Source organism: Crocodylus porosus, unplaced genomic scaffold, assembly GCF_001723895.1.
Source record: "Crocodylus porosus isolate Cpor-Errol unplaced genomic scaffold, CroPor_comp1, whole genome shotgun sequence".
Lineage (NCBI taxonomy): Eukaryota > Metazoa > Chordata > Crocodylia > Crocodylidae > Crocodylus > Crocodylus porosus.
Window position 1 is genome coordinate 4,437,286 of NW_017728939.1, and position 27,878 is coordinate 4,465,163.

Sequence of the window (27,878 nt, forward strand, 5' to 3'; positions counted from 1 at the left end):
TGAAACTTGATCAAAAATATTTTTTTTCCAAAACAAAATACACAAAAAAATCCACATAAAGACAAATTCTACACTGGTTGTTACAGAGAGTAACTGGCTGCCTGAGAGTCTAAACCTTTTCTGCAATTCTTGACTTGCGAACACTTGGGTAAGTTCCTCTTGTGCTAAAAGAAATACCTATACAGACCCAGGACCTAATTTCCAAATGGATTTGCAGTCACAGGAATTCCTGACTGGCTTGGCAGTAAGAGGCTCTGTAGACATAAGCACTGGGGCAAAGAGGGAGAATGGGATCTGTGAATAAGTGAAGAGAATAGGTGTCTCTTCCAAGTGGGCCATGAGGAGGGAAGGGGAAAGGTGACGCCCTTAAAGTGGCTTCTGGCTCAGTCCTTTCAGTGTCTACTGCTACAGACTACAAAGATATCTTGGTCCCAGAAACAACACCACCACAAACGCACCTATGATCTCACTGCTCTCTTATCCTGGCAGCTTGCAATCTTCCTTACATGCTAGCAGCCTGTTGCGTGGGCACCCCAGGTGTAGCTTGCCGAGGCAAAGTATACATTGCCCCAAGAAACTGGTCTGCAATGCGACCTGCTTCTCTCAGTCCACTCAGAAGAGCGCCATGGACAGTTGCAGGGTAGTTACGAATGGTATGTTCTCCTGCAAAGAACAGGCGAGGAATTGGCTAGGAAGGAAAAAGAAAACACATTGTGTTAAAATTTGTACAGGTTTTTCCAGAAATACTTTTTTCCCCCCTGCAGAACCACCTTAAAATAAACATCTCTATATAGCTAGAGGCTGTTTAAGGCACAATTTATTATCTCTACCTATCAGAAGTTTTAAGCTTTCCTGCAACAAACACCATTTCCCCAAAGAGAAATCCTCACGCATCTTCAAACCCACACACACTCTCAAAATGTGTCTCTCAGTATGGGAAAACTTTCTTGCTAGTTTGAGATAGCTGGGCACGAGTTCAAAGAGAAAGATTATTACTGAAAGCTTTTAGAGCCAAAAATTGGGCAGGAGAGGGAACAGAGAATGCCATTTTGAAAAGCTGTTCGAACATTTCTATAATATCATAAACCAGGGGTAGGCAACCCCCAGCCCAGGTGCCAGAGCATGGCACGCAAAGGCATTTTGTTTGGCACATGCACCTTGACACGGACGGCAGGGAAGGTGCTGGGGCTGTGCTGCCACAACAAGGATAAGCCCCTTTGCAGCTCCCCCAACATGCACCCCTGACCCGCCAACATCTCACAAGTTGAGGTTGCGGGTGTTTTTGGCAGTTTGCCCAAAAATGTTGCTGACCCCTGTCATAAATAGCATTTTCCCCCCCATTCAGGTTAGGTCCATAGGAGAATATTTTCAAACAACAGTACTGCATATGCTTCCTCACTGTACAGATATGACCACAGAAACAAATAACAGAACTAATCTTCTGTTGCAAAGAACTCAGAAACAACAAAACAGGTAAGAATGTTTTTGACACTGACTTCCCACTTGAAACGTATGTTGTCGGCACATTTAACAGTGCTAATATTGAGCAGTACCCTTAAAAGGAATTCATAGCACCTTGGTTGAGAATCAGTGCTTTACAGGATCAGTCAGAGACTTCTGTTTAAATGGAAGGTTTGGAAACACAAATCCCCTGTTTTATACTGTAATAGTGTTAACAGAATCAAACAGCAAAATATTTTGACAGTATTTCCCAGTCAAAATGGAGGTTTATGCAGGTTTGCTGAAGTCTGCAACAGAAGAAATTATTGAAACAAATCAATTCCAATCATTTCACTAAGATATTCCATCTAGACTTATGTTTACTATATAAAAAAACACAGTAAAATGCTAAACCTATTTTTACATTATCAAAATGAAATATCTTGGCATTTCTGAGTCAAAGTCTCTTTCAAGAATAAAGTCTGAAATTTTCAATGTTTGTTGCAATTTGGAACAAAAAGATGTTTTTAGGTGCTGGGATTTCCTGTGGGACAAATTCCATTTTCCAACCAGTTCTAGGCATTATCTGGAGATAATGATTTAATACTCCCATTGCCCAAATACCTTTTAAAAAGCATAGTCTCTTAGAATCTCATGCAAGTCAATCCTAATAGAATTTTTACAGCCTCACCTGGGGAGCACCTGGAATGGCTGGACCAGGAGTAATTGGCTGAGCCATCAAATCATAATCATTTCCAGAAGATCCAGCTGCTACATAGGAATAGGACCCTCGGGCCCATGGGTCAGCACGCCAGCGGGACACCACAGTCTCTTTGGGCTGAAACAAGAAAAAGTTCCATTAGAGATGACACTGAAATCATTTATGATACCAAATTTATGAACAGCAGATTACGAAGGGGGGGGGGAAAGCATGAGACCCCCTAAGAGTTGTTTATTTTCTCTACATTAAGAAATACTCACAAATAAAAAGAAATTAAATGGAAGGAAATGCAGTTTTTTGAAATATGTTGTTCATAAGTACACTCCACTATAGATAGGCATGAGCCCTAGTCTCCCTGTCATTTCGCAGGACTACCATTGCTTTGATAGGTGCATTCCCTAAATTAATTTGATACAACAAGAGCTGGCACTCTTGGATTCCTTGGAGGCAAAGCATCATGACAACCATGGTGTAAGCACCACACTCAGACAGATAATGTTATCACTTAATACAGACTGATGTTTTAAAAAAGCAAAGAAGGATATGGATAGGCATACTACCTGTGGGACAGCACTACTGCCAAATATGCCTTTCAGAATTGCCAGACAGCGCCCAACAATGACGTCATCACTGATGTTTTCCATGATTCCAGCTGCTTCTCCAGCCACTAATGCTAAAAGAATTGGAGCTAAGGAGAAAAGAACAAGGCATCAATACTCAACATATTGGTAATAATACAGTAGTATTGGGAAGGGGTAGTAGAGCGTTAATTCAGTAATGTATATCATCATAAGGCAAATACTTCACTTGAAAAAAGAAAAAAGTTTGAATAAAAATGGACACTTTACGGACACTTCTCAGTTGGGGCAGTTTGCAGGATTGGATTACTAAAATCATCATGTATTATCTGTTCAGTAGGAATGATCAAATAAGGATGTTTCTATTAGGATTTCACAAGGAATAGCATTAGGCTGGAAAATACTTGATAAAATTTGAGGATGACAGATAGACAAAGCATTCTGTAATTACTTGGTAAGCTAGGTCCAAGAGTCTTTTATTAAGTCTTCTTCACAGTGGAGGACAGTAGTCTTCCGTGACTGCCTTATCTGTAGATCCAAACATGTCTGACAAGACCAATTCAGGGCCGGCAGACTCTGCTGCAACTCAAGCACGTGTTTCTGTGCCAGGTGGTGGCTCTGGATTCTCATTTTGGTCTGCAACATGCTGTTTCTGCCGCTCCCGCTTTTCTGTTTCCTGTTGTCATCATAAGGTTTCAAAGCACTGAGATCCTTGCAGCAGATTCTTCCTCCATTCAAGGCAGTCCTGGGTGATAGTCTCCCATGATTTTATCAATGTTGCATCTTTTCAAGCAGGCGGTAAGGACATCCTTGAAGTGCTTTCTCTGCCCCTCCTCCAGAGCATAGGCCTTGACTGAGCTTGGAGAATAAAACTTACTCTAGACTTCTGAAGCCAGACATCCAGATGATGTGGCCAGTGCTGAAAAGTTCATTTGGGATGATCATTGCCTCGATGCTCGTGGTGTTCGTTTGCGAGAGGATGCTAATGTTGGTGCATCTGTCTTCCCACTTGATTTGAAGGGTTGTTCACAGGCAGCGTTGATGGCACTTCAACAACTTGAAGTGTCTCCTGTATGTTATCCATGTCTCAGCTCCATACAGTAAAGCGGGGATCACAACTGCTTGATAAACCATGATCTTGGTTTCAGATCAGATGTCGTGATCTTTCAACACCTATTTCCTCAGGTGTCTGAAGGCTGCACTTGCACATTTGAGGCGACGCTGGATTTATTTTGGCATCATTACAATGACGAGAGACGGCTTCCACGAGAAATGGCTTCTGAGGTACAGGAAATATGGAACACTCAAGAATCTCACTGTGAATCTGAATTACAGGAGCTGGGGATTGCTCATTAAGAGCTTGTTGGTGGAGGACCTTAGTTTTCTGAACGCTAAGCACAAGTCCCATTTTCTTGTAGGCCTTGGTAAAAATGCTGACAATTGCGTGAAGGTCTGCTTCCAAGTGACAATACATTACAGCATCATCAGTGTACTGGAGCTCAATTTTATTAGTACAGTAAAATACAAAATGTAGAACTGTGTCCTAAAAAGAAGCGACTCCAAAACTAATGGCCATAGAGAAAAAGCAATTCAACAGCTAAGCTTCTAGAGCAATGCTATGACAAAAAGAGCTAACGCGATCCTTTATGTATAAATGGAAATATTGGGAAGGATTACAGCAGTGATTCAACCTCTATCAGTTTCACTAAAGCTATGCAAAATATGTCCTGTTCTGGTGTCTAGATTTAAAAGGAAGGAAGGATTCGGTTGACCTGTATTCTATATCCAGCTCTGTTCCTGACTTGTGACTGTTGGCAAGTCACTGCTCCTTTCTACTGGAGACTGCTCATTTATAACATGGAAATAGCAATCTTCTGTAATTGACAGATAAGGAAGTAGCATTTATAAAGTGATACTTTCAAGTTCTGCTCCTGTGTAGAAGTGAACATGATAAAACTTAACAGCCAACATAGTTACCTTTGTAGAGATTCCAGAAAAGGAAAAGTTCTCCTCTGCTGGCAGTAGTGCTGCCTACATGTCCGAACAAATTGACACTTGGATCCCAGAAGACACGGTCAAAACACAACACCACCTAGAAATAAGGTGAAGGCTCAAGCATTAGGAAGACTCATAACAGAATGCAAGTATCCTCTACATAAATTTCAGCAGGGAATTTAAAACTCAGCTTTTACAAAACACTTTGTATACACTGCATGTCATATGGAAGCACCCCAAGGCAGTCTGAAAATTCACTACATAGACAGGTTAGTTCATCCACTGCTAAAACATGGCAATTGTAGAACAGTCCACCACTACCACACACTAGCAGGGATGAGGTACGGAGAGCTCCTTATTTCAGTTCTTTGTTCAAATAGCTCTCTGCATATTTCTCTGAGTAAGGACCTAGGAAGAAAAGGAAATGGAAGTAGACTGTTTCTCCCTAATGCAACACTTTTCAGAACCTGTTTATTGTACTCTTGTGTTTCCTCCTTCTGTGCCAAGTCACCTTGTTCAGGTTGCCAAATCCCATCCTCTGCACTGCAGACGTTTTCCACTCAGGAAGAGGAGGCACAAACTGTACAGCAGGTGGCTGTTGTTTCAGCACTCCCAAGGGAAGAGTGCACAGGACAGCATCACATTTATAAATAAAAGTCTGACTAGTAGAGCGGGTGTTCACGGCTATCACTTCACATCCTGGAAAAGGAGGGGGAAAAATAGAGGTTCATTCACTTACTAGTCCTGTGAGAGAAACAGTGTATGATCTTGCAATGAAGAAAAACATAATGCAGACCCTTAACGGGAACCAGAACAGGCTGCATAGACAACATCAACTCCACCATTATTTTAACTTTTAAGTACTTGAATTCACAACATAACCTCATTGACCAAAGTTAGAATGCTGGTAATACCCTCCAGGACCGTGCCTACTGACACTATGCAAATACTCTTCATGAAATTCTTTGCCCCAGAGTTTGCCAGTCCAGGCAAACTTGTTTCATCTTACTAGAAAAGGTGACAGGAAGCCAAAGGAAACTGAAGGCAGGGAATAGCTTGTGTAGCACCATGACACAGGAAGATATTTCACTAACTTTTTGTGTTGATTGGACAATGGAAAATGCAGGAGAACAGCATTAGCTTGCCAAAATATTCAGACAAGAAGCTTCCAGAATACAGCTATCCTGGTTTCCTTTAATTCTCTCCAATTAGCTTGCTTTCTGGTTGCCATCTCTTCCTATGAAAATGTTTTCATGGTAACTTATACTGAGCTCTGAAGGAAATCACAAGATTCTTCTATTTTTTTCTCCTTAATTAGTCATTTTTTGTATTATTGCAGCACTTATCAGCTTCAGCCTTGGGTCAAGATTCCTTTGTGCTGGATGCTATACAAACACTGAATGATCCTGTCATGCTTTTTCTCCCAGATACACTGTGGTGCCATTCTATTTCCAAACACAAGCTTTGGAAAGAGAGCATTAAGGTTGTAGCAAAATCAGTAATTCAAGGCAAAATGCATTATAGAGATGGCTCAAAACCATGCATTTTAAATCCAAGAAAGTCAATTAAACTTTAATTTTAAAAACTGTTCCGTTAAAGAATCCAAACAACCCCAATTTTAGGGTATAGCAACACCATGACATAACAAGATAAGCAAGTCATTTTAGCATCTACAACCCCAAACTAAACTAAACAGTTTTTTAATGACACATTAGACTGACTCTCTTCTTGTCCCATTGGGTCTAACATGTAGAACATAATGGGCCAACTTTACACTTGGTAAACTGCGCTGCATCATCATGTCCTTTCCAACTGGTATTTGACACACAATCATTAATACCAGCCGAGAACACTGATGATGGCTTAAGGCTCACAAGGTAGAAATGGGTTAGATGAAGAGATCTTATTTCTAGTAGAAGAGTTGACAGGTACCAGTTTTTTGCAATCAACTAACACCTTCAAGCAGTAAAATGCAGGTGACTGTAGTTACCAGAAGGGCCACACTGATCAAAAGGGCAAACAATCCACACGAAAAGCAAATCTAAGAGCATCCCCAAAGAACTAGAGCAGGCCAAGGAGTTTCATCAAGAGAATGTATCCATTTGGAAGATGATCCAAAAGCTACACACAGATGGGTTTTCACAGATCATTTAATACAACTGCCATATCAAAGACTTTGAAACTACAGGATTCGCCCTCCCTCAAGGAACAGAATACTGATAAAGAGGGATTAGACACTGTCCATCTTGACAAAGATGTAGCACTGATTCTGCACCAGTGCAAACTTTGGGCTCCTTTCCTCCATTACTTGTTCCATCAGCCCCAAAGGCACCCCAGATCCAGAGATACAGGAATAATATCCTTGAAGCCTCTGGAGCACAAATAAGCATTAGTGCTAACCCTTCTTTAACCTGGCTTCAAGGTTAGGATGTATGATGGTGAGATCATCAGATGATCTTACCAGGCATTGCTTTTCTGGGTGACTGTACTCAGTGCAAAAAGCACATGAAACCTGTTACCTAGCAACTGTCAGATGATAATGTTACTCTGCGGCGCAATTTCTGAGGTTAGGTTTCGTTTACCTGAAGCTGTGTAGCGAACCTGTCGAACTGCTGTGTTTAACTTGATGTCCAACCCTTCTGCTAAGGCTACAGGCACACAAGAATATCCATTCCTCACAGTCAAATGACTGCCTGTGAATTCAAAGTCATCATCCTGAAATGAAAATATAAAAAGTAATTATAACCAAGTCATATCAATCCAAGAAGGGATAAATTAATGGGCACAGTAACCAATTTGGAATAAATACCAGAACTTTTTCAGGTAAAAGTGATGTACCTAATTAATTACATGAACAGGTAAAAATCAGTATGGACTATTTCCCTACAGCGAATAAAAAAATATTAACTACGTAAAGCCCACGTGTATATTAATTGAGCCGTATGAAACACCATCAATAAAAATGTACAGACCTCTGTAATGCTCAAAAAACATGCTGGAAAAGAGGTGAAGGGATAAAGTTGAGGTGCATCATATTTAAAACTTAGAAATGACTCATATCACACAGAAACAGAACTTATGAATTGGCTACCTGGTCCCAGTGCTTCAGTGAGAGTGTAGACAGAGGTGTCGCATTAGCAAATTCTAGATTAGCAAAATGCCAGTCGAGTATCTGCCTGTCCCTTGAGGATAGATACACATCACTAGAAAACAAAAAGTAAGAGAAAGTTTTACTTTGTAGTGACTAAAATTCTGCAAACATTTCTCTCTCAAAGGATGCAGGTGGATCCTATTTCCAACGATCCTGACTTTCTACCTGAAAGCGGCACTTCTGGAAATAAGTATGGTGAAACAAGGATGACTATCAAGCTATTTAACCAATGTAAGAGTAGACAAAAAAGTATAATAAATCTTCAGTTAAAACTGCAGCCACAGCAGACATTCCCTCTGTGATAAATAGTTACACACATTACTTTAATTCCAGTCTAGGAACAACAGCCAAACTAACTTTTGTACAACTAAAAATGGTTCAAGATCCTGTGCATTTTTCTAATGTTTTAAATTGTACATCTGATAAGGGTGCGTAGTTGTCGATAATACATTTTTCAAAGAGAGAACAGGGTGCATTGATCCAAACGTTTTTGGAACTATTTGTCTACAATATGTTTTCAAACTAAAGCTATAAACTTCTTTGTATTCCCAGGCAAAATACTTGGAAATGGAGGAAAAGATAGAGACTATAAATCGTATTTATCTGAAATTACTAACACAGAGATACTAAACTAAGAACTGGAAGTACAGATAATGTTCATATTTAAATCTAAACTAAAATTCAAACCTATTGAGGAAAACATGCACATTTTCAGAAGCCTAATAACCTGGATCATGTCCTATAACACCAGCATATCATTTCCACACAATTAAAGCTTGCAACGTTTTAGTGTTCCTGGTCCTGATTTGTGTTTTATTCCTTTCTGTTGCACCATTAAGGGGCGGGTCTGCCTCCTTCTAACTCCCTTCGCATCCTGATTATTCCTTCTCTCCTCTTTACAGAGCAGATCCAGAACAACGTAAGTTATGAGATTAATGGCAATAAAAATTTGTTCACAATTGAAAGGTTTTGCCTAAAATCTTAAAAATAAAAGCTTTTAGAACAGTTCTCAGGTGCACACCATTCATTCACATTCAGCTTATGGTCCACTGTGACCCCCAGGTCCTTCTGCAGTACTGCAGCCTAGCCAATCTACCAATACAGTCTGTATCTCTGTGTGCAAACATATATGCTTCTCCAAACACATACTTAGGACCTTAGTCCTATAAAGAACAACAAGAGAGGTCTGCTATTTAAAGAAGAGTTGCAATTCTATTCAGACTGCACTCAATATTTTTCAGCTTCTATAGGAGAAAAGTAAGTTATTTTAGTTCATTTTACTTATCTGCAGTGATATAAAAAGTCTTCATATACAAAATACATATGAGATATGAAACAGTTTTAATTCAGGACCATAGAAGGTAAGATCCAGATGCTCAAAGGTTTTTAGGTGCTTGCCATTGCTGAAGACTTATGTACATGAACAGCAACTTTAAGGACTGGAGCCTAAGTTCTTTCATTTCTCTGTCTGTTCAGCGCTTCAAAATGTGACCATAAACGAAATCATCATTGAGCAGATGCACTAGATGGGCTCGGCAGGGATTGGCTCTTGGTCCTATACTATTTAAACAACCCAAAGAAAACTTAATTAAAACTACTGATAAAAGTTTGCAAATGACAAAAGACTAGAGAAGTAGAAAAGAATGGGTAACTGATGCAAGAGCAATCCAAACCAGTGGGTAAATTAGACCCATATCGCATACTGTTTGCTTAATATGGCCCAAAGTAGTAGTAATATATAATCTACAAAGAATAAAGGCCATGTTTACCATGTGGGGGATTATCCTAGGAAATAGTGATACTGGAAGGAAAAGGAGATAGAGATGCAGCCTCACAGTGGATAATCAAAAGGGATACATGAAGAAGATATCAAGTAGGATGAATGCAGTTATATTACATATGCACCTTGGACTTGTGTATAAAAGCTGGATGTAGTATCCAGCAACAGTCACAATTCAAGAGGCACTTCCATAATTTGTAGTGTTTTAGGAGAAAAACTGAGGAATCTGTACGGCATGATGCCAAAAAATATCCACATGTACCAATATTTGGGAATTTTCGTTAATGGGTATTTCAAGGATTTTTATTCCAAGGTTTAAGTCAGGCCACTAGTTACAGCTGAGGTAGCTATATCAATAGGCCCCCCCTCTAGAGAAAAGCTTCTAATGTTTTATAAGTCACCGGTAAAATTGGCTGATTTTCTGAAACTGAGGACACTCAACCATCATGCAACTGCATCCAGCTAACAAAGTATAATACAAGACCACTAAATAATATTTTTGCAAAACTAAATGAAAGTTACTATCTTTCCTGAATCTTCTCAATCTAGTAAAACCAAAATTACCCATCCCCCCACCAGCTGAGTTTTTGTTTTTTTACCTTGGTGGATTAGCCTCAAGTTCTTGGAGTTTCTCTTCCAGCTTGCCCTGCGTTTCAGCTAATTCATCATACTCCTTAAAAGAAATTAGGCAGATCCAGAACAGATATTAGTCACGATTTTTTCTTCCAAGTATGATAACAAACAATAACTGAAGTTTATACTGTAAACTTGTTGCATTACAAAAGGTCACTTTCACAATAGCTCAATGACAGAGGTATGTTCTGGGTATGTTATCCCACGCATAAAACTGAACCAAAAAACCCCCACTATATTTTAACGTAACATAAAAAAAAATTTTAAAACTCCCAAGTTGGGAAAATTAAAATTTATTAAAATGTTATATTATAGTACTGCCCATTATTACTTATAATATAGGACCTTAAAACATTAATCAGGATAAGGTTTGAGCCAATTCCTAATGAAGCCAGCAGAAAGACTAAAAGGGATGTTTCACATCTGCAATACCCATTTATGCAGCAAAACACACAGACCAATATAGAAATGTTTACATTCCTGGAATGTCAGCATATCAAACAATCAAAAAAACCCCAAAACCCATAAATAAAGATCAGAGAAGTCAGGGATTCTCTTTCAGACTTTGTGGAGTGAGATAGTATATGGTTCTCCTAGCTATTGGAACTGGACAATTTTGCATGGGAAGTACTTTAACCAAATAATATAGTGCTAGCCTCCTAGCATATTAGTAAACAGTCTCTGTTGGAGAACCTGTAGAATCATAAAACAAAGAGCCAGAAGGACTCGAGTGATTAGATATGAGAAGCAGATGACTTCAGGAGCCTTTGGATTCTGCCAAGGAACAGAATTGGGTCTAGGAATCAAGGCAACCAACCCAAGCAGGTAACACCAAAAGCACTATCAAAAGAAACTACTCATCCAACTGAAGAAGCAAAGTTGCCATAAACAGAGCTCTGTTGGGGGCAGATGATGTCTTCATAACCACAAGTTTCATATACGTTGTTCAATTACAGACATTTTGGCCTCACAGGATAGGTACCTCTCCATAAAACCATACTTTTTCCAGAAAATCATCTCATCATCTAGTAGTATGATCCAGTGCCAAAGCTGAACTGTAATCTAAACTAATAATGGCATTTTGTGCCCCAAAGCCTATCTGATACCTCTTCCCAATTATCCAGCTGGTCTAAGAAAAGATATCACAAAAAGCTCTTAGCTCAATGCTTTGCTATTAAGGCTATGTGAAGCTTCAGTCGCTGATTCAATTTCAAGGCGATTCAGCAGCCAAATCTCCAAATCAAATCAGGAGACCCATTAATCTCTCTGAATCGAACTGGAAGCCTCTGAATAGATTTGGAGAGATTCGACAATTCGGCTATAGACTCAGCTTTACATGTTTTTTCCATGTACCTTGAGTACCAGGTGTGGCTTGTGAAGGGCGAGATGCTGGGGTGGATGGAGCATCCCACAGGAGCGTGGGGAGTCCTCCACATGCTCAGCAGTGGACCTGGAAATAGACCCAAACCACTTCCAGGTCTGCCGGAGAGTGTGTGGAGGACCCCACACACCCCCGGCTCGGCAACTGGTGCCCCCTGGGTCTGGGGGGCACTTGGGGGTCCCCCCATGGGTGACTGCTGAGCTGGGGGGGTCCACTACCAAGCATGCAGGGGACCCTCCCCACACTCCCATGGGATGCTCCATCCGCCCCAGCATCACAGCGTTCACAAGCTGCGCCTGGTACCTTGAGATATGTAGAAAAAACATATAAAGCTGTGTCTATGCCCAATTCGCTGATTCTCCGAATAAGAACTGAAGCTTCAGATTTGGCTGAATCAAACTGGGACTGATCCGAATCAGCAAATCGAATCATTACCCCCTGAATCGGGTCGAATCCGTATCAAATACTGCCCGCTTTGCACACCCCTATTTACTATGTCTGTCCCCACAGCCTGAAATTCCAGATCCTGAAGTGAGGAGAGGGTGCCCATTAGGGCTGTGCAAAGCTTCGGCCCCGGATTCAACTCAGTGGAGATTTGGCCCGATTCTCTGAATTGAAATCAGAGGACCCTTTAATCACTCCAAATCAAACTGGAACCCTCCAAATTGATTCGGAGAGATTTGGAAAGATTCGGACATAGAGACAGCTTTAAATGCTTTTCTACATACCTCTAGGCAACAGGGGATCGTGAATGCTGCACTGCTGGGGTGCACGGAGTGTCCTACAGAAGCATGGGGGGCTCCCCAGTGTGCTTGGCAGCAGACTTGGAAGTGGACCAGAAGCACTTCCAGTTCACTTGAAGGTCCATCAAGGAGCATGCTGGTGACTGGTGCCTTCTGGGTTGGGGGGAGGTGGGGGGACACCTGGGGTCCCCCCCCGTGCTTGACTGCCAAGCTGGGGAAGCACAGGGGGGCCCCCAGCATACTCCCTGGCAGACCCAGAAGTGGACTGGAAGTACTTCTGGTCCACTTCCGGGTTCGCTGCTGAGCATGTGGTACCCTCCCTGCCCCCCACTCCTGTGGGATGCTCCATGCGCCCCAGCATCACAAGGTGTGCCTGCTACCTCAGGGTGTGTAGAGAAAACATTTAAACTGTGCTCACGTCCAAATTACTGCTACATCTGAATCAGCATCAAATCTTCAGATTCGGATTTGGCCGAATCGAATCAGGGACAGTGATCCGAATCAACAAATCTAATCGGTCCCTGATTTGGGCCAAATGCCCAATCCCAATCAAATAGGGCCTGCTTCACACATCCCTAGTGCTGAGGCTCTTCTATTACTACTTTGCAGAAGGCTCTAACCCAACATCACCACAGGTATGTATATTTCAAAGCATAATTTGAAAACAAAATAAAATAAAATCAAATCAGTTGCTGGGTCAGCTTGTAGGGAGAAGTAGTTTGTGGGCAGAAAGCTATTTAGTTCTGGCATCCTGTACCTTGCAAAGTGCAGTGAGATCTCTGTGCTTGCTCTTCACAAGGAACTCCGCAGTAATATCCCGAGGTGGTTTTACTTCAGATGCCTCCTTGTACTGTTGATGGAGCTCTCTAATCTTCTCTTTTAAATTCACCATCTAAAGTTGGGCAGGGGAAGGGGAAAAATCTTTCATGTCATTTAATGTACAAATGAAAATTCATTTCATAACAGCTGCATCTCGGGATATTGCTGACACTTCCTTTCTGTTAAGGAAGATATGAAATCTTTACTCCATTGAAATCCCACTTGAACAGGGGCAGCAAAATACGGCCCACAGGCCAGACCTGACCTGCCAGGCACTTTCATCCAGCCCTGTGGTGCCCCCCAATTAACTGCCTCCCACCCAGCCCTTCTGTCCATGAGCATGGGAGCAAGCCATCCATGCATACATCCCCCTCCCCCCACCCAACATACCCTACTGTGCCTCATTCCCAGCTTCACGGGAGGAAGAGCCTCCACTCGCTGCGATGTGCAGTGTTGGCCGACGCCACACTGCCGGACACCAGTGCCGGGCACGAGCGCCCTGAGTGCCCCACCTGCTGCTGCTCCACGGGGGGGACTGCAGCAGTCCCCATACCCCTCCACCCTCCCCCACACCCCACAAACACACACCCTGTCCCCACAACCCCCCGCTACGTACCCTATGCCCCCCCACAGAGCCACAGCCCTTCACAAGCCCCCCCCAACCATCCTCACACACAATATACAAGACTAAGAATTTATTTTTGAGTAGTTATGCAATCCCCTCTACATACAGTATGCAAACACAAGTCATGGCAATAATACTTTTTGTAATAAAATTAAACTACGTTGTAGTAAAAGTTTGACTTTTAGTGTATGATTCGGTTTTTCTCTGGTTCTAAAATGGCAAGCCCCCTCCCAAAAGGAGTATTTCCAGAGGACAAGGGGAGGGACTGCTGGTGGCAAAGGTTAGGGGTGGGACTTCTGATCCCAAGGAATTCTGCCCCACCAGGGGGTGGGGCAACTGTTGAGGGGCAGGGCTACCCATGCAGCCCTGGAAAGCTCACCAAACCCCGTTAAGCAGCCCTCCACCCGAAATAATTGCCTGCCCCTGCTCTTGAAGAATCACTCATGCCAGCTTGCTTTCCAATACAGCTATATCAAGTAGCCACTTCTTCTAAACATTGTTTACTTGTCTGAAAGAACCCAGTAACGGGGAGCAGGGCTGCGGGGGTGGAAGAGAAGTGGGAACTAAAAGTCTCTCTCAAATGTTTGGAAAGCCCCTGCTCAACAAGAGAACAGTAGTTTCCCCAGGCCTTGCCTGCCACAATACTGAGTGTCAATGTGAGCCAATATCACTTTAAAATAGAACAGAATAGTTCTGGTAATTTTATGTTTCAAATCCAGTTTCCCCCCCCGCCCCCAGACAACTTAAATACAATTATTAAGGGCAATTCCTGATACTAGTTTTTCCTGAAAGTTCTTAGGAAGGCACTACCAAAAGTTAAGAAAAGGACGCGAATAATATTTGATTCATGTACACCAGGAAGGGATAAGACCTGACCTTGTTAAGAAGATCTTTTAACTCCTCCTGAGTTTTTACTATTTTCTTCCAGTGTTCAATCTGTTCATCCTTCACATGCTTCTCTTGCAATCTGGAAAACAGAAATAGAAATCAATGACTCTCACTGGAAAATCCCAGTATTACCAGAAGAAAATAACCATCCCATCTGAGTTAGAATCTCTATCAGTGAAGAGTAAGGACACCTACTGTATGACAACCTCCAAAGCCTGACCTAAGGAGACAGGCTTGTTATTAAGAACATTGAAGTCCAACTGATGACTGAGATAGGAGGTGGCTTCAAGTAACCGATTGAACTCCTGTTCCACCATTTCATCTTTCTCTTTAGGAACCTAAAAGTCAAAAAAGGTAATGGATTTGTCTTTGCAGAGTTAAAAAAAAAAAAAAAAGCAGAGTGCACTAAAGCTCCAAATTATGAAAGCGTTAAGGTGGAACCTAGCAGGTATGCAACTAGGTTTGTTAGAACTGAAATCCTAAAAAAAAGTCAGAGCAATGCTACTTCGATTGTATCTTCTATTGTTGAGTCAGTATCATTACTACATAGGCTTAATCAAAATAAAACCAGCTGCCTCAATACCTTCTCTTCAAGTCATCAGTGCTACCTAGCAATAAATAAGGCAGGGAGCAGATCCACATGCTAATGTTCACAAAGACATTACTATCTTGATCTAGGGTGATACTTTGTTTAAAAGTTTTTGTGGGCTACACACATGGATAAGATGAGGAGAGGTATGATCAACTGTGTCACACTTTTCAGAACAGATAATGCCAGCTCTGCAGGATGAGCTACTGTTCATCCTCATTTGTGAGATTCAATCAACCCACTGAAGCTTCCTGAAAATAGTCTCCAGTGGGACTACTCTCCTTCCTCCTTTCCACCCACATAAGAGTTCAACTATTATATTTCCCCTATCTTACCATCCCTGCCTTTTGTGGTAACAAGGTCATTTGGACTCCTCAGGCAAAAAGTGACAATCCCTTTAAAAAAATTCCAAGGGGAAAAATGTCTAGAGACTTACAGCTTGTCCATTAGCTTCATAAAGTGGACATTTTTGTTTGATCTTGGCCAGTTCCATGTTCACTTGTTTGCTGACCACAGCCATTGGATTCCCTCCTGGAAAAGGTCTGGTGTTAGATCCAGTATGAATGCAAAAAGTAAAAAGCTGTTCACAAAACCAAATTCCAAAGCCAATAACAAATTCAATGCACCTTTATATTAAAGCAGAATGTCTTTCAATAAAGAAGTAAAAACATTTAAATGTTGAGAAGATTTTCTCATGGCACCTCTTCCTAGCATTCAAGGGAAGAACTACAGGTAGGAAAATCTGATAAGGAAAAAAATCATCTCTGAGATGGCAGCAACAAGCAGGGCAGACTTGCAAGTTGATGGTCTCAGGGATGCAGAGATTAAAGAGCAGTGCAAAAAAACCCTGAAGGACAGAGGGAAGTTACAGCTTATAATACAGTTGGTTATATGGCAGAAAACTTGGTACATTTAGTCAGTGTGCCGAGAAGAGAAACAAATCCCAGAACTAGAACAAATGAACAATTCAAACCACCACAATGATTTTGGTAGTTACTATTTTCTGGCTCTGGATCAAAAATACTGACCAATTATAATGTACTACAAGCAACGTCACTTGCTCTCTATCAACCTCAGATTCACACTTTGTTTCCTGGTGCTGTGAATACCACATTGCTGAAAACCTATGGGTCAAGCAAGCACTGGTCAACATGATTTAAGAGTCTGAACAGAATTAGATCAGAAAAAGAAAAAAAGTCTTCTATCTAGATCACATCTACATTTCCAGTGAATTGACTCCAACTACAATGAAGACTACTTATCCTTCATCAGGGCATCATCACTATCCTTCATCATCATGTGTTTGTTTGTTCATTCTTTTATTTTTTAAAATTAGAAAAACTCACCCAGACCTGTTACCACCATGGCTCCTAGATCAGCAACATAATTGCCTTTGCGAAATGTAGCAACTCTTCCTCCTACACGATCCTGTTAAAATATATAATCAGCTATTTTTATTCAGTTCAGATAAGTGATAAGATACCATAACAACAAAACTGCTCTGAAAATCATTATTCTGAAAAGCCAAAGTACAAAGAGGGCTATCACAGCTACAGTGAAGCTCTACTGTAAGTTTCTGAGCAAGTCTTCATCATATGAACTCACAAGTTCTTAACCCAGTCATGAGTTTATGAAAACAAGCATCTCAATCTCATTAAAAAAAAAATGTTATGGGCAGAGGGCAAACATGCATCTAGACTAGAGCACAATATAGAAAAGAACAATCCTCCAATGATGTGGATTGGGCTAGACTCCCATTTCAAATTTCAAAAACTAAATTGCTATTTTAAAGGTTATGTTTCAGAATGAAGCTGGTACAACCAAAAGATATTATACACAAAATAAAATATTGTGTGCGAATGCATGTGTCTACACATGCATACCACAGCAGTTTTCTGCACAGATAATTATGAGAGGACCTATTAATAGATACAAAATTGGTCTTATTTTCAATAGTTAAAGCACTTTTACCCCCCCAAAGGGCTTTAACCACTAAAAATAAACAAATTTTATATCTATTAATAGGTCATCTCATAGGTGAGATAACTATCAATATAAAAAGATGACTATAGTAGACCTGATACTTCAGAGAGTTGGATCCCTAAGCCCACTGATGATATGTGAACTAGCTGAGGTGTAGATCACCACAACAAAAATGTGTGCTGGACCAGAGGTCTCCCAGCTGCTTAATCAGACTTTTTGGGCAAAGGACACCACCTTCCCAGTCAGACGCACAGGGATCCGGCTCTACTCCCACTGATCAGAGAAGCAGCACCCTTTGAAGTAAACACCACAGCAAGCAGCAGAGAGCTGCTTAATTCTTCACAAATTTGAGTTGCAAACCATCCCCATACCAAATCCAGTACATTCCTGTAAATAAACGTCTGCAATATTTAATCAGTGATTTGGAAGAAAATATGTAGTTACTAGTGATAACCTGCAGATAGCAAAGGATAGTGGATAATAAAGACAGATCACTGATAAAGTAAAACTGGACAAAATCCAACTGCAAAACCATTCATGTTGGGGGTGGGGGGAAAATGGTGGTCACCCAGAACTGGAGAACAGTTTGGAGAATGTGACTCAAGAGAGACTCATGAGTTACTGTAAGTCAAGTGAAGAGGACATCCCAGTGGGAAAGTGACAAGAACATTATCCTTGAATACATAAAAACATGAAATATTAAGTAAGATAACAGTACTTCTGCTGTTAAAATTGGACAAACTTCAGATAAACTACAAGGAAGTGATTCATGGTCTAAAGAGCTCAGTGCATTAAGCTTAGCATAAACGTTTAAGAGATTATTTGATAATGTTAAATACCTACTTACGGGCATTAACTTAGCAAAGGCATAACAAGAGGCAACAGCTGAAAGCCAGAAGTCAAAGTTTAAACTGGAAAAAAGATTTAATATGTGCAGTGAGTGAAATCAACTTATAACATTTATCAGGGTTTGCTTTTTATTAGCAGGAATTTATGGTTTTATGAATCATATCCATCTCTCTCTTTTTTAAAGAGATGCACCCTGGTTCACAAATTGGAATATGTGAATGAATCACTGAGTAAAATTCCATCAGTTGCATTAACAGGATTTTAAATGTTTTCAAATGACCGTAAGGGCTATTCATCAATGAAGTAGCAAGAACCAGCAAGAAGAGAAGAAATGAACATATAACAAAGAAATGGCTACTAGTTGAACATGTTTTTGTTTGATCTTGGCCAGTTCCATGTTCAGAAAAGACAGAAAAGTAGGGGGGAAAAAAAGATTTCTAACAATAGTAAAATCTCCGTTATCTGGCAAGACTGGGGAATGCTGGGTGCTGGTTATGTAAAAATACAGGATATCTAAAATTTCCGGACTGGGGGAAAGGGGGCTGCACGCAGTGGCAGCAGTAGCAGGGCAGGGTGGTTGCACGCAGCAGTGGTGCGCATTGATCGCACACTGCAGCGGCACAGGGTAATGGATAGCGACGGTGTGGTGCTGGTTAATAGAGTATTCCAGCTAGCAGAATGCTGGATAACAGGGATTTTACTATATCAGACAAATTAATTTTAGAATGGACTTCCAAGCAAAGTGGTGAGGGCAAAAAATCTGAATTTAAAAGGATGAGAGGATGGTGTTAGATGGAGTTTTTGGTTCAGTGAGTGAGATGTGTTCCTATGAAGCACCATCAGACTGAAGTTCAAACTAACAGGAAACACATCAAACCAGCTGGCTTGAGTGCAGAGTAAGCGTAAGTGCATATTAGACAGTCTTACCATGTGAAAATAATTGTCACACTCCACGCTGTTAAAATGGCACATAATGGGCTCAGGTAAAAGGCCAAGCCTTACACCAAAAAAGGTCCCTGAAGAAGGGAAGGATATGAACACAGGTTCACCACTGGTAACCAGGGATGACTTTCACAAAATCCATCGTTTTTTGTGGTCCAACCTCAGTGGGAGAGGGAAACGAAAGTATTGGCAGCTTAGACAAAATGAAGGGAAGTAGAACATGCTCATTCCACATACCTGGGTCTGGTGGCACAGAACTACCTTTTACTGAAGCAAGAATGAAACTGGCTCACTTAAGCTGAATTTCACAAAGGATATGACCAAATTGCTGGATCCAGGGTTTTCTTTCTGAGAGAAAGCCATCCTAACCCAAGCTTATCTAGCTAAAGTTACATGGAAGACTAAATTTTCTTCACCATAGCATAAACTCTCTCTTTTCACAGTATGGGACTTTTAGCATTGGCCTGATAGTTCTATATAACCACAGCATGTAACTGTTTTATTCTATACAGATTGCTGGAAAACAAAGGAATAAAACAAGATGTCCAGAGTCACTGGGCTCTGAGACAAAACTCTTTTAATGAAAAAATGCATCCAACTGCCAAAGACTTGCCTCTCATGACCATGGAGAAAGGGGGAAGCTGTTAAGGACTTTCCTCATCATATTCTTGTGCCTGGTCAAACAGAAGACAGCATAGGCTATAGCCCTGCTACAAAAGGCCAGAAGAATGGCAGCAGCATAACCTTAAGAGGCAGGGGCTGACGCCCTAAGTGGAAAAAAATATATATATTCCTGCTTCTGAGGTAAAGGGAATCTAGCCACATGCCAGCCCATCTAGATCACCATTGGCCATTCATATGGTTTTACCAGTTCCTTCAGGGTGCTCCCCATATAAATGTGTAATTAGTTCTGGTTACTGGCTAAATTTAACTGAATTCATACCCTGGCTTCCAGAACGGTGACATCCATCCCAAAGCTCTGCAACTGACGAGCAGCTGCCAAGCCAGACACTCCAGATCCTATAATAATCACTTTTCCAGTCTTCTTGGCTAGAGAGAAGAAAGCAAAAATTAAAAAGGGCAAACACGCATTGTTACAGGCCCAAGAGTCTAAATTCAAATAGAGCCCTGAAGTTCTCAAGTAAGAAATCTGCTACTTTAAGTTCTTAATTGCTAGGTATAACATTCTTGTAACTATGTAATACTCAGCACTTGGAACGCAGGTATACCCAAAGTGATTGTTACTGAGTAATTTGCCTCAGATTTCACTCTAATAAATTTACTCTGTATTAAAGAGGGGATACATGATCAGCTCTTCCAAGCTACCTGCCTGCAGTAGGCACTATTACACCTACACCTGCCAGCATCCTAGGTTGCAGAGAAGCCAGTCTGTGTTGAGCAAACAGATACTGGGAAAGAATAAAATTGATCATGGCAGCAGACACTATACATTCTAGATAGTAGCATTCCTGCACTACACTGCCCTCACTTCCTGTTTTTTCAAGGCACAATTTTACCCAGAACATGTGATTTATTATGTAACAGAATTGTGCTTCATGTGTCCACTCCCACTTTCATTACACAGTAAAGCCAATTTACTATGTAGCATGCATCATATGTCTGCACCCTCAGTAAGCAGCAGAAGTTAACTGGGAATTTCAGATAAACCATGGAGAAAGTTAACAGCAGCTACGTGAACAGGGCTTCTACACTGCACGTTCACGAAAGGCCAAATGCTCCACAAGTACTTGACCATCTGGCCTTGCATGAATGTGATTAAGTCTGCGCCTTAATAAAGCGTACGCTAAGATTTATAATGTTCTGAGGTAGTGTTGGGGGAGCTAAATTTCTACAATACTACCCACCCCACCAACCAATCATTTACCGATTGTCAACTGTGGAAACTTTCATGCTGTCACTGAACTGTTATTAAAACGCTAAATAAAACACTGCAAGGGGAAAAAATGGAAAAATTGCAAACAAGCCTTAGAGCACAATCCTCAAACTCAGGAGACAGGGGCATGGTCTAAGGGTTTGCATACACAGAATGCACTGCTTTAAATATCAGTAATAAATCGAGGCAGCAGGCAGGAGATTTTGTGCAATGATCACCGTTGCCGTTTTCATGTTTTTTTGCAACAAGACCCCCCCCAAGCTGATGACTGGCCAAGGATGGCAGCCCCGCCACACACCACTGATTGGCTGAGAGGGCTGCCATTCATGTGGTTCTGCTCCTTGATGCTGATTGGTAGAGAAGGGCAAGGCTACATGACAGGCAGCCCACTCAGTCAATCAGCATCAAAGAGGGGAGGGGGCAATCATCATCTTGGCTCCCTGCGTGTGCCAGTGGTTGTGAATACTGCTGGCTCCCAATAGCAAGCTAGCATTTTAATTTTCAGTATTTTTTTTTTCTCCTGGAAATTCTGCCAAAAATCACAGGGAACGCTGCTTTTCATGGAAACTGCCTCAAATCATGGTCTAGAAGAGAGGTTACCAAAGAGGACATAGAACAAGGATTGTGATTAGGCAGAAAGTGTACCCAGATGATGTATTCAGGACCCACTAGTCTGTGGCAATCTGGACCCGAACAGTTCCTGAAGGATCAAAGATGAAGACCAGAAAGCTAGACCACAGTTTATACTGGAAGGAGGCTTCAGGCTTAGGGACTAGCGGGTCAACAAGCATGTTGGAAAAGGCTATTTGGCCTTAGGGAAACTGTCTTTTCTTTGGCTCTGGAGAATGAATGCAAAAATGATAGCTGGCATGCTTCCAAAGAAAATCTGTCAAAGAGCCATACTTAAACAGATAGGAATCTGTCTTTGAGGCAAAAAACTGCAACCTCCAAGGACAGCAGGAACACTCCATCTTGAGCCAGGTAATGGTTGAGGGGAAATGAAAAGCAGAAGGCATGCAAAGCACAAGGCGAAGCACTGCTCCAGCACACCAGATGAATACTGCTAAGCAAAGGCTTTGATCTCAAAATGTGTGAAGCACATGCACATCTCACAGTGGAAAGTACACATGAATAATCATTCAAAGGAAATTTTTGTTGGTTTTTTCACTTATCACAACTAACATCTGTATAAAATTTGAAAAAAAAAAAAGGTTTTACCTCAATCTGTTTATTAAGCAAGGAAAATATATTGTTTTTGCACAACAAAATGGTCATTTATTAGTTACTTCATTTGAGTTGAGCACGTTGCAAGTGTGTATAACTCTCGATATGTAAAGCCGCCAAAAAAAGAAAGTAAGAAAAAAATTCAGCATGTAAAATCTTCCCATCTTGCATTAAATGAATATAGACAGGAAGCACTCATGATGAGGAGTGACAAAGGAATTCAAATACACAAAATACCTTCAAATTTTTCAAGCAATTTTCCTGGAACTACATTTTATTTACCCAAAAAAGGAAAATTTGAGAACCAAATCAGCCATTAAACAAAGTGCCTTTGTTACCCAGATATAAAAAAGAAAGCCCAAAATGTGATTTAAATCCCAGGAAAACATAATTATTTAATCTGCAATAAGTTTACGAGCTGCTTACTTGGAAGGGGCTTTACCCTTTTGTAGATGCCGAAGTTGATCAGACCATGCCGCTCCAGATAGCTGTGTACTCTGTGAACTAGCACTGTGTCACCTGCAGAATAAAAAACATTAAATTATGTATGCAATTACTTTGTACAAACAATTCATACTTGCACACTCATATGGGACTGCTTTGTGAGAGGAATATTTGGAGTATAACAGTCCCAGTCTGAAAATGGTCACCATGTTCCACGCAGATTAATGGCAGGATAGGAAACGCTTTGGGCATTTATACATGTACTTTTTCACGCTGCAACGCATCAACAATATGGTATGTCTGAGCAGACTCAATTCGAGTCTGCTCTGCATATGAGCTTACGCATGCCAAGCTGTCGCTTGTAGTTGTACAAGTGTGAGAGGCAAGTCAGCACAAAGGAAATGGCGGCGGCCCACTTTAGAACTAAAACACCTTTGATGTATTTTAGTTTAAAAGTGGACCGCTGCCATTTTCTGTGTGCTGACACACATTTCACCACTTATACAACTGCGTACGTTGCAGCACCAGGTGCTTTTCAAAACGCCCAGTAGTGCAGCACATGCATGTATAAAAATGACCTCTGAGACCAGTAAGATGACAGTAATATGTCCTTTTAATAATTTACAGGATTTGTATTAGAAACTAGTAAATATATAAGAGAACTCATTACTCAAAGGATGAAGCTCAGCCTTACAAAAAATAACAAATCACTCACACATGCCATGAGTATGCAACCCCAACTCCCTACCAAATCAGCAAGATTGACGAGCAACAGCAATGCAGGGGAAAAAAGTAAACAACAAAAATCCTGAGCTTGTATCAAGAAAGAGTTGACTTACTGTTATAAGGTGCTTCTAATTGTTGGAGAGTTGCTTCAAATGTCAGCTGAATCTTTGGGTTGTCCAACCAAAGCTGTAACTGTATTTAAACAAAACCAGTATATGTGATATGTTTACATGGAGAGATTCACAGGCTGAAAGTACACCTTGACCTTATAAAACACTGCAACTGAGTTTCAATTTATAAATCAAAAAGCTCACCCTTTACTGAAACATTTCTAAGCTATCCTTTTTCATTTTTCTTAGACAGCAGAATTCACTGATTTATTTTTACACGCCAACCGAAATAAAGAGAAAATGATGCCCCCAGCATACACTTTAAGGTTACTAAATGGACATATCAGAATACCACGCAATCTTAACTGAGCTTGTTCGTGCATGGAAAAAAAAAAAATCAGTTACTTTCAGCATTTCCTAAGTTCTGGTGTTTGGATTTCCGACTTAAGTGTTCTTCCCAAGTAGTTTCCCCATACAAGCTAGAGGTATTACCTATCTAATTGGCTGCAATAGAGGAACAGAGGTCAGAATGGACCTCCTGGGTTATTGAGTCCAGTCCCCTGCATTTACAAGCAATCATTTACCCCAAGAATCCCCCTAATTACCACGTCATGTCTTTACATACAGCTACACAACAGCTAAAATACTAACATGCTTCTAACCCTATAACAAGCAGAAGAGAGGGCAGCACTTTCAGTCCCCTGCCACTGCAACAAGAGGAGTTGATTACTATATGCTCAGAAGGATCCTTCAAAAAGGACTGTGCTGCAGACTACATAGCAACCTTGTGGGTTTTGTCTTGCTATTAGCCCCATTTATATACCAATTGTCTGAGAGAGCCTGTTCTTCACCTCTCTCATGCATTTTCTGAAGGCATTTCTCCCTGGCGAATCAGGCCCTACCCATAGAGTTCTATTCCCAGTGTTGCCACAAAACCTCTGTGCTGCTAGAAAAGTCTATTAAATAAAACTTAACACACATTGTCTTAGTGCCCTCATTTGTGCAAGACTTAAAAGCCTAAAGAATTACAGGCTGTTGGAAAGCTTGTGCCCCAAGGCTCTAAGCATGTTGCTCTATACCATCTGCAGCCTTTTACATGGGTATAAAGGGGCAAAATCCTCCCCACCCACTTTACCTAATGAGAGAGACTAAAATACCCAAAATGTAGGGTAACAGAGAAGCAGACTCAACAAGGGGAAAAGGACATTTTTGGAACTCAGGAGGTCTAAGGAACAATTCTTGGGATGACTCGCTTTTCAGACTTTCCAGGTTGCAAAGGTGCTTCAGTTGGGAATGCATAAGCCCTTTTTTTCCAAAAAAGTGAAAAATGTTTTATCGTTCTCAAGCAACAGCATTCAATGGTATTTTTCAAGCGTCATTAAGAAACTCAATTTTAGCTTGAGATTGAATAAAGTTTCTACACTAAATAACAATTTTCTAGAAGTTAAAACCCCCCCCAAAAAATCTAGCAATAGAACTGCATCAAACTTTAGAGCATTCATGGCATCTACAATTCAAAGGCAACACCAGTTAAGGATTACCCTACATTGCCTCAACCCAGAGCTAGATAAAAACTAGTTTAATGACCAGTGCGATGGGGTTTCTGAAATGGAACAAGACCACTAACTTATCAAACTACCATCAGATTGTAACTACCAGACGTGGGAGTCATTCTCAGGAAGTTATTAGATAAGAAATTCTTATACTTCTCATCAGTTTTCCCAACAACTTGACACTTACTGTGCGGTTTCTGATATATAAAAACACCTTCTGAGTCTGCTGTGGGCCACTGATTATGTCTGGGAAACAGGCAGCTTCTTGAGATGTCATACGATCATGTGGAAGTCTGCTCTGGAAAGCTGCCCCTTCCACACCTACAATAAAAAGAAAGATTGTCTACAAGTAATGCAAAAGTAACCAGTATGTACAAAGGCGCCCCTTTCTACTAAGGTACGCTGCATACAAATATCCTAGCATGTGCCAGATGATTGCATCTCACATATTCACCAGTTCCTTTTACTTATTTCTGCAAGCCAGCGGTCTCTCAATTAGTCATAGAATTGGACGAGACCTCCAAATCCCAGTACGAATGCAGGAAGTCTATTCCTAGATGATCCCACCCAGACAAATCCTCATCCAGACTCCTCTTGAGAACTTCCAAAGAAGGAAATTCTATGACTTCCCTGGACAGTCTATTCCACTGCTTTACTCTGCTAACAGTAAGGAAATTTTTCCTGTGGTCTTATGAAAATCTACTCGGTTGTACCTTAAAATCACTGCTTTGCATCCTGGCCCCTATGGCAAAAGAGAACTGTTTTCCCTCCTCTTTATGGCACCCTGTCAAAAATTAAAAGCCGCTATCATGTACCCCACTTAATCCTGCATCAGTAGTTTGAATTACAAATGTGAATTGAGCTCTACTGTGTGCAAGAACTACAGCAGAAAGAAAAAAGCATCTAAAAAAATTAAGCACAAAAAAAAAAAGAAAAAGAAAAAGAAAAAGAAAAAAAATGAAGTGTTTAAAAGAAACAACTGATTTAGTCATTTTGAGTATATGGTTTCCAATTTCTTCCACCAAATATTCAAGCTTTACAAATGTTTGGGTGCTCCTCCTAGGCTTACAGTTCTCTTGGCTTAAGGACAGTGTATAGTTTCCTGTCACCTTTTCTCTAACTTCACAGGTTTTACCTATATTAAGCCTGATTTAACCTTGGCTTTTTTCTCCTAAATCTAGAAAAATCCATATACCATCTGTTCCTTTAATCTAATCCACACAGCCACAGCATAAGCAGTGGTAAAATGTGGTTCTCTACAAATGTCTTTGTTGTATTTTCCTGAGTGAAATAAAAGAAAAGTCTTTCTATCGCTTCTTCAGGAACTCTAAGTTAAAACCTAAAAGACTGGACAAATTAGGATCCAATTCTCAATATGGGAAGACTCTTCAAAGACACTTGCACATTTAATATGCTTAGAACAGATGAAAATCAACTTGGGGGGAGAAGAGAATTATAAAAAATATCCAGCTGATCTCTCTCAAGTTTGGTAGAATGCAAACTAGCTATGCACAAATAATAGTACACAAAGATGTCTCTGCATAAGGAGCATAGCTGGATTTCACTTGAAACGTGCATCTGACTATGACAAAAAGCAAAACAAGTACACGTAGATGTGAACCCAAGTGAGACGAGTATAAAAATCTTTAGATTTTGATATGGAATATAACCTAAGTAGGTAAGAAACTTGGGTAAGAAAAGAGGAGATTCAACCTGGGAAAAAACAAAACATGCCAACATATTCAAAGAATAAGTGCCACATACATATAATAAAAGAAAAATGAGTAAGTAAGTATTGATGCTGGAACTACTATCAGCACCCACAAGGTGACAGTAAGCATCAAATGAGATGTAAGCTTCTAGTGTATTATGGAAAAAGACAACTGTATAAAATGTCGGGCATTATCTGAAAGGAAGACAGAGGGATTATCTTCTCTGTACAGCCCTAGTAAAATTATTCTTATGGCATACCACTAAGTTTTGAGCAGTCTTATATCACAAAACTGAAGATAATTAGAAGCAGTTTAAAAACAACTATTATGGGACAGATATTGATTTATGTGAAAAGATAACCAATTATCAGTAGACTGCCTACAGGGACAACTAAGGTGAAAACAACTTAGGATGTAAAAAAACAAACAAACCAAAAAAACCCAAACCCAAAAAACTGTCCGTGTGGATCTAGACGGTTATCTGGGAATAAAACAAATGAAGAATAGGCAAAGTTATGCCAAATATCCAATTTCCTGACTGCAACATCTATTAAGCCATAAAGTAACTTTCTGTTACAGAGAGTATAATGTCACTCCCCAAGACTGGCTACCCAAGGCATTGTCTAATCTATAGCTCTTTTCCATTGATCTACGACAGGGGTCAGCATCTTATAATCATTGGGCCAGATCATGAAGGTCTGATCCAGCTTGGGGGATTGGTGGCACAAAGCTGTGTCATGCCACCCATCTGCCCACAGCCCTCCCTTGCGCTCTCTTGCACCCGTGTTGACCCTCACTGCAGAATCTGCCCATCCCCAATGTCCTTGGGCATTCCAGGGGGCAGAGATTTGCAGCCTGCTGCTCAGGCTGGGTTGCCAGAGGTGAAAGGTTGCCAACCTCTGAACTAAGACTGAGCTTCAATGTGTGAATAACCATGTATGCAAAAAACACAGAGCTACACTAACAAATACTGTCAGCTGCAAGCTCAAGATACAAATTCTCTACAGTACTTTTAGTATAACTAACAAAAATAAAAGTGCCCTTGATATCAAGTAAGAGTTAAACAAAAAAAAAAAAAAAAAAAAAAAAAAAAAAAAA

At 40.7% G+C, this 27,878-nt stretch overlaps 1 protein-coding gene across 2 annotated transcripts in view; it reads right to left on the minus strand.

Annotated features, from left to right (window-relative positions):
- The window catches only part of KDM1A (lysine demethylase 1A), a 46,952-nt gene continuing 19,074 nt past the window's right edge, over nucleotides 1-27,878 (minus strand). For both annotated transcript variants that reach the window (XM_019547718.1, XM_019547717.1), the window contains 17 exons: nucleotides 25,256-25,389; nucleotides 23,519-23,597; nucleotides 22,662-22,754; nucleotides 20,061-20,167; nucleotides 16,690-16,771; nucleotides 15,780-15,874; nucleotides 14,950-15,092; nucleotides 14,743-14,833; nucleotides 13,180-13,314; nucleotides 10,265-10,338; nucleotides 7,826-7,937; nucleotides 7,317-7,449; nucleotides 5,246-5,433; nucleotides 4,717-4,831; nucleotides 2,722-2,849; nucleotides 2,132-2,278; nucleotides 1-688 (listed from right to left, as the gene is read on the minus strand). In XM_019547718.1, coding sequence (XP_019403263.1) covers nucleotides 503-688; nucleotides 2,132-2,278; nucleotides 2,722-2,849; nucleotides 4,717-4,831; nucleotides 5,246-5,433; nucleotides 7,317-7,449; nucleotides 7,826-7,937; nucleotides 10,265-10,338; nucleotides 13,180-13,314; nucleotides 14,743-14,833; nucleotides 14,950-15,092; nucleotides 15,780-15,874; nucleotides 16,690-16,771; nucleotides 20,061-20,167; nucleotides 22,662-22,754; nucleotides 23,519-23,597; nucleotides 25,256-25,389 — 2,042 coding nt within the window. In that variant the 3' untranslated portion in view covers nucleotides 1-502. The remainder of the gene's footprint in view (nucleotides 689-2,131; nucleotides 2,279-2,721; nucleotides 2,850-4,716; nucleotides 4,832-5,245; nucleotides 5,434-7,316; nucleotides 7,450-7,825; nucleotides 7,938-10,264; nucleotides 10,339-13,179; nucleotides 13,315-14,742; nucleotides 14,834-14,949; nucleotides 15,093-15,779; nucleotides 15,875-16,689; nucleotides 16,772-20,060; nucleotides 20,168-22,661; nucleotides 22,755-23,518; nucleotides 23,598-25,255; nucleotides 25,390-27,878) is intronic.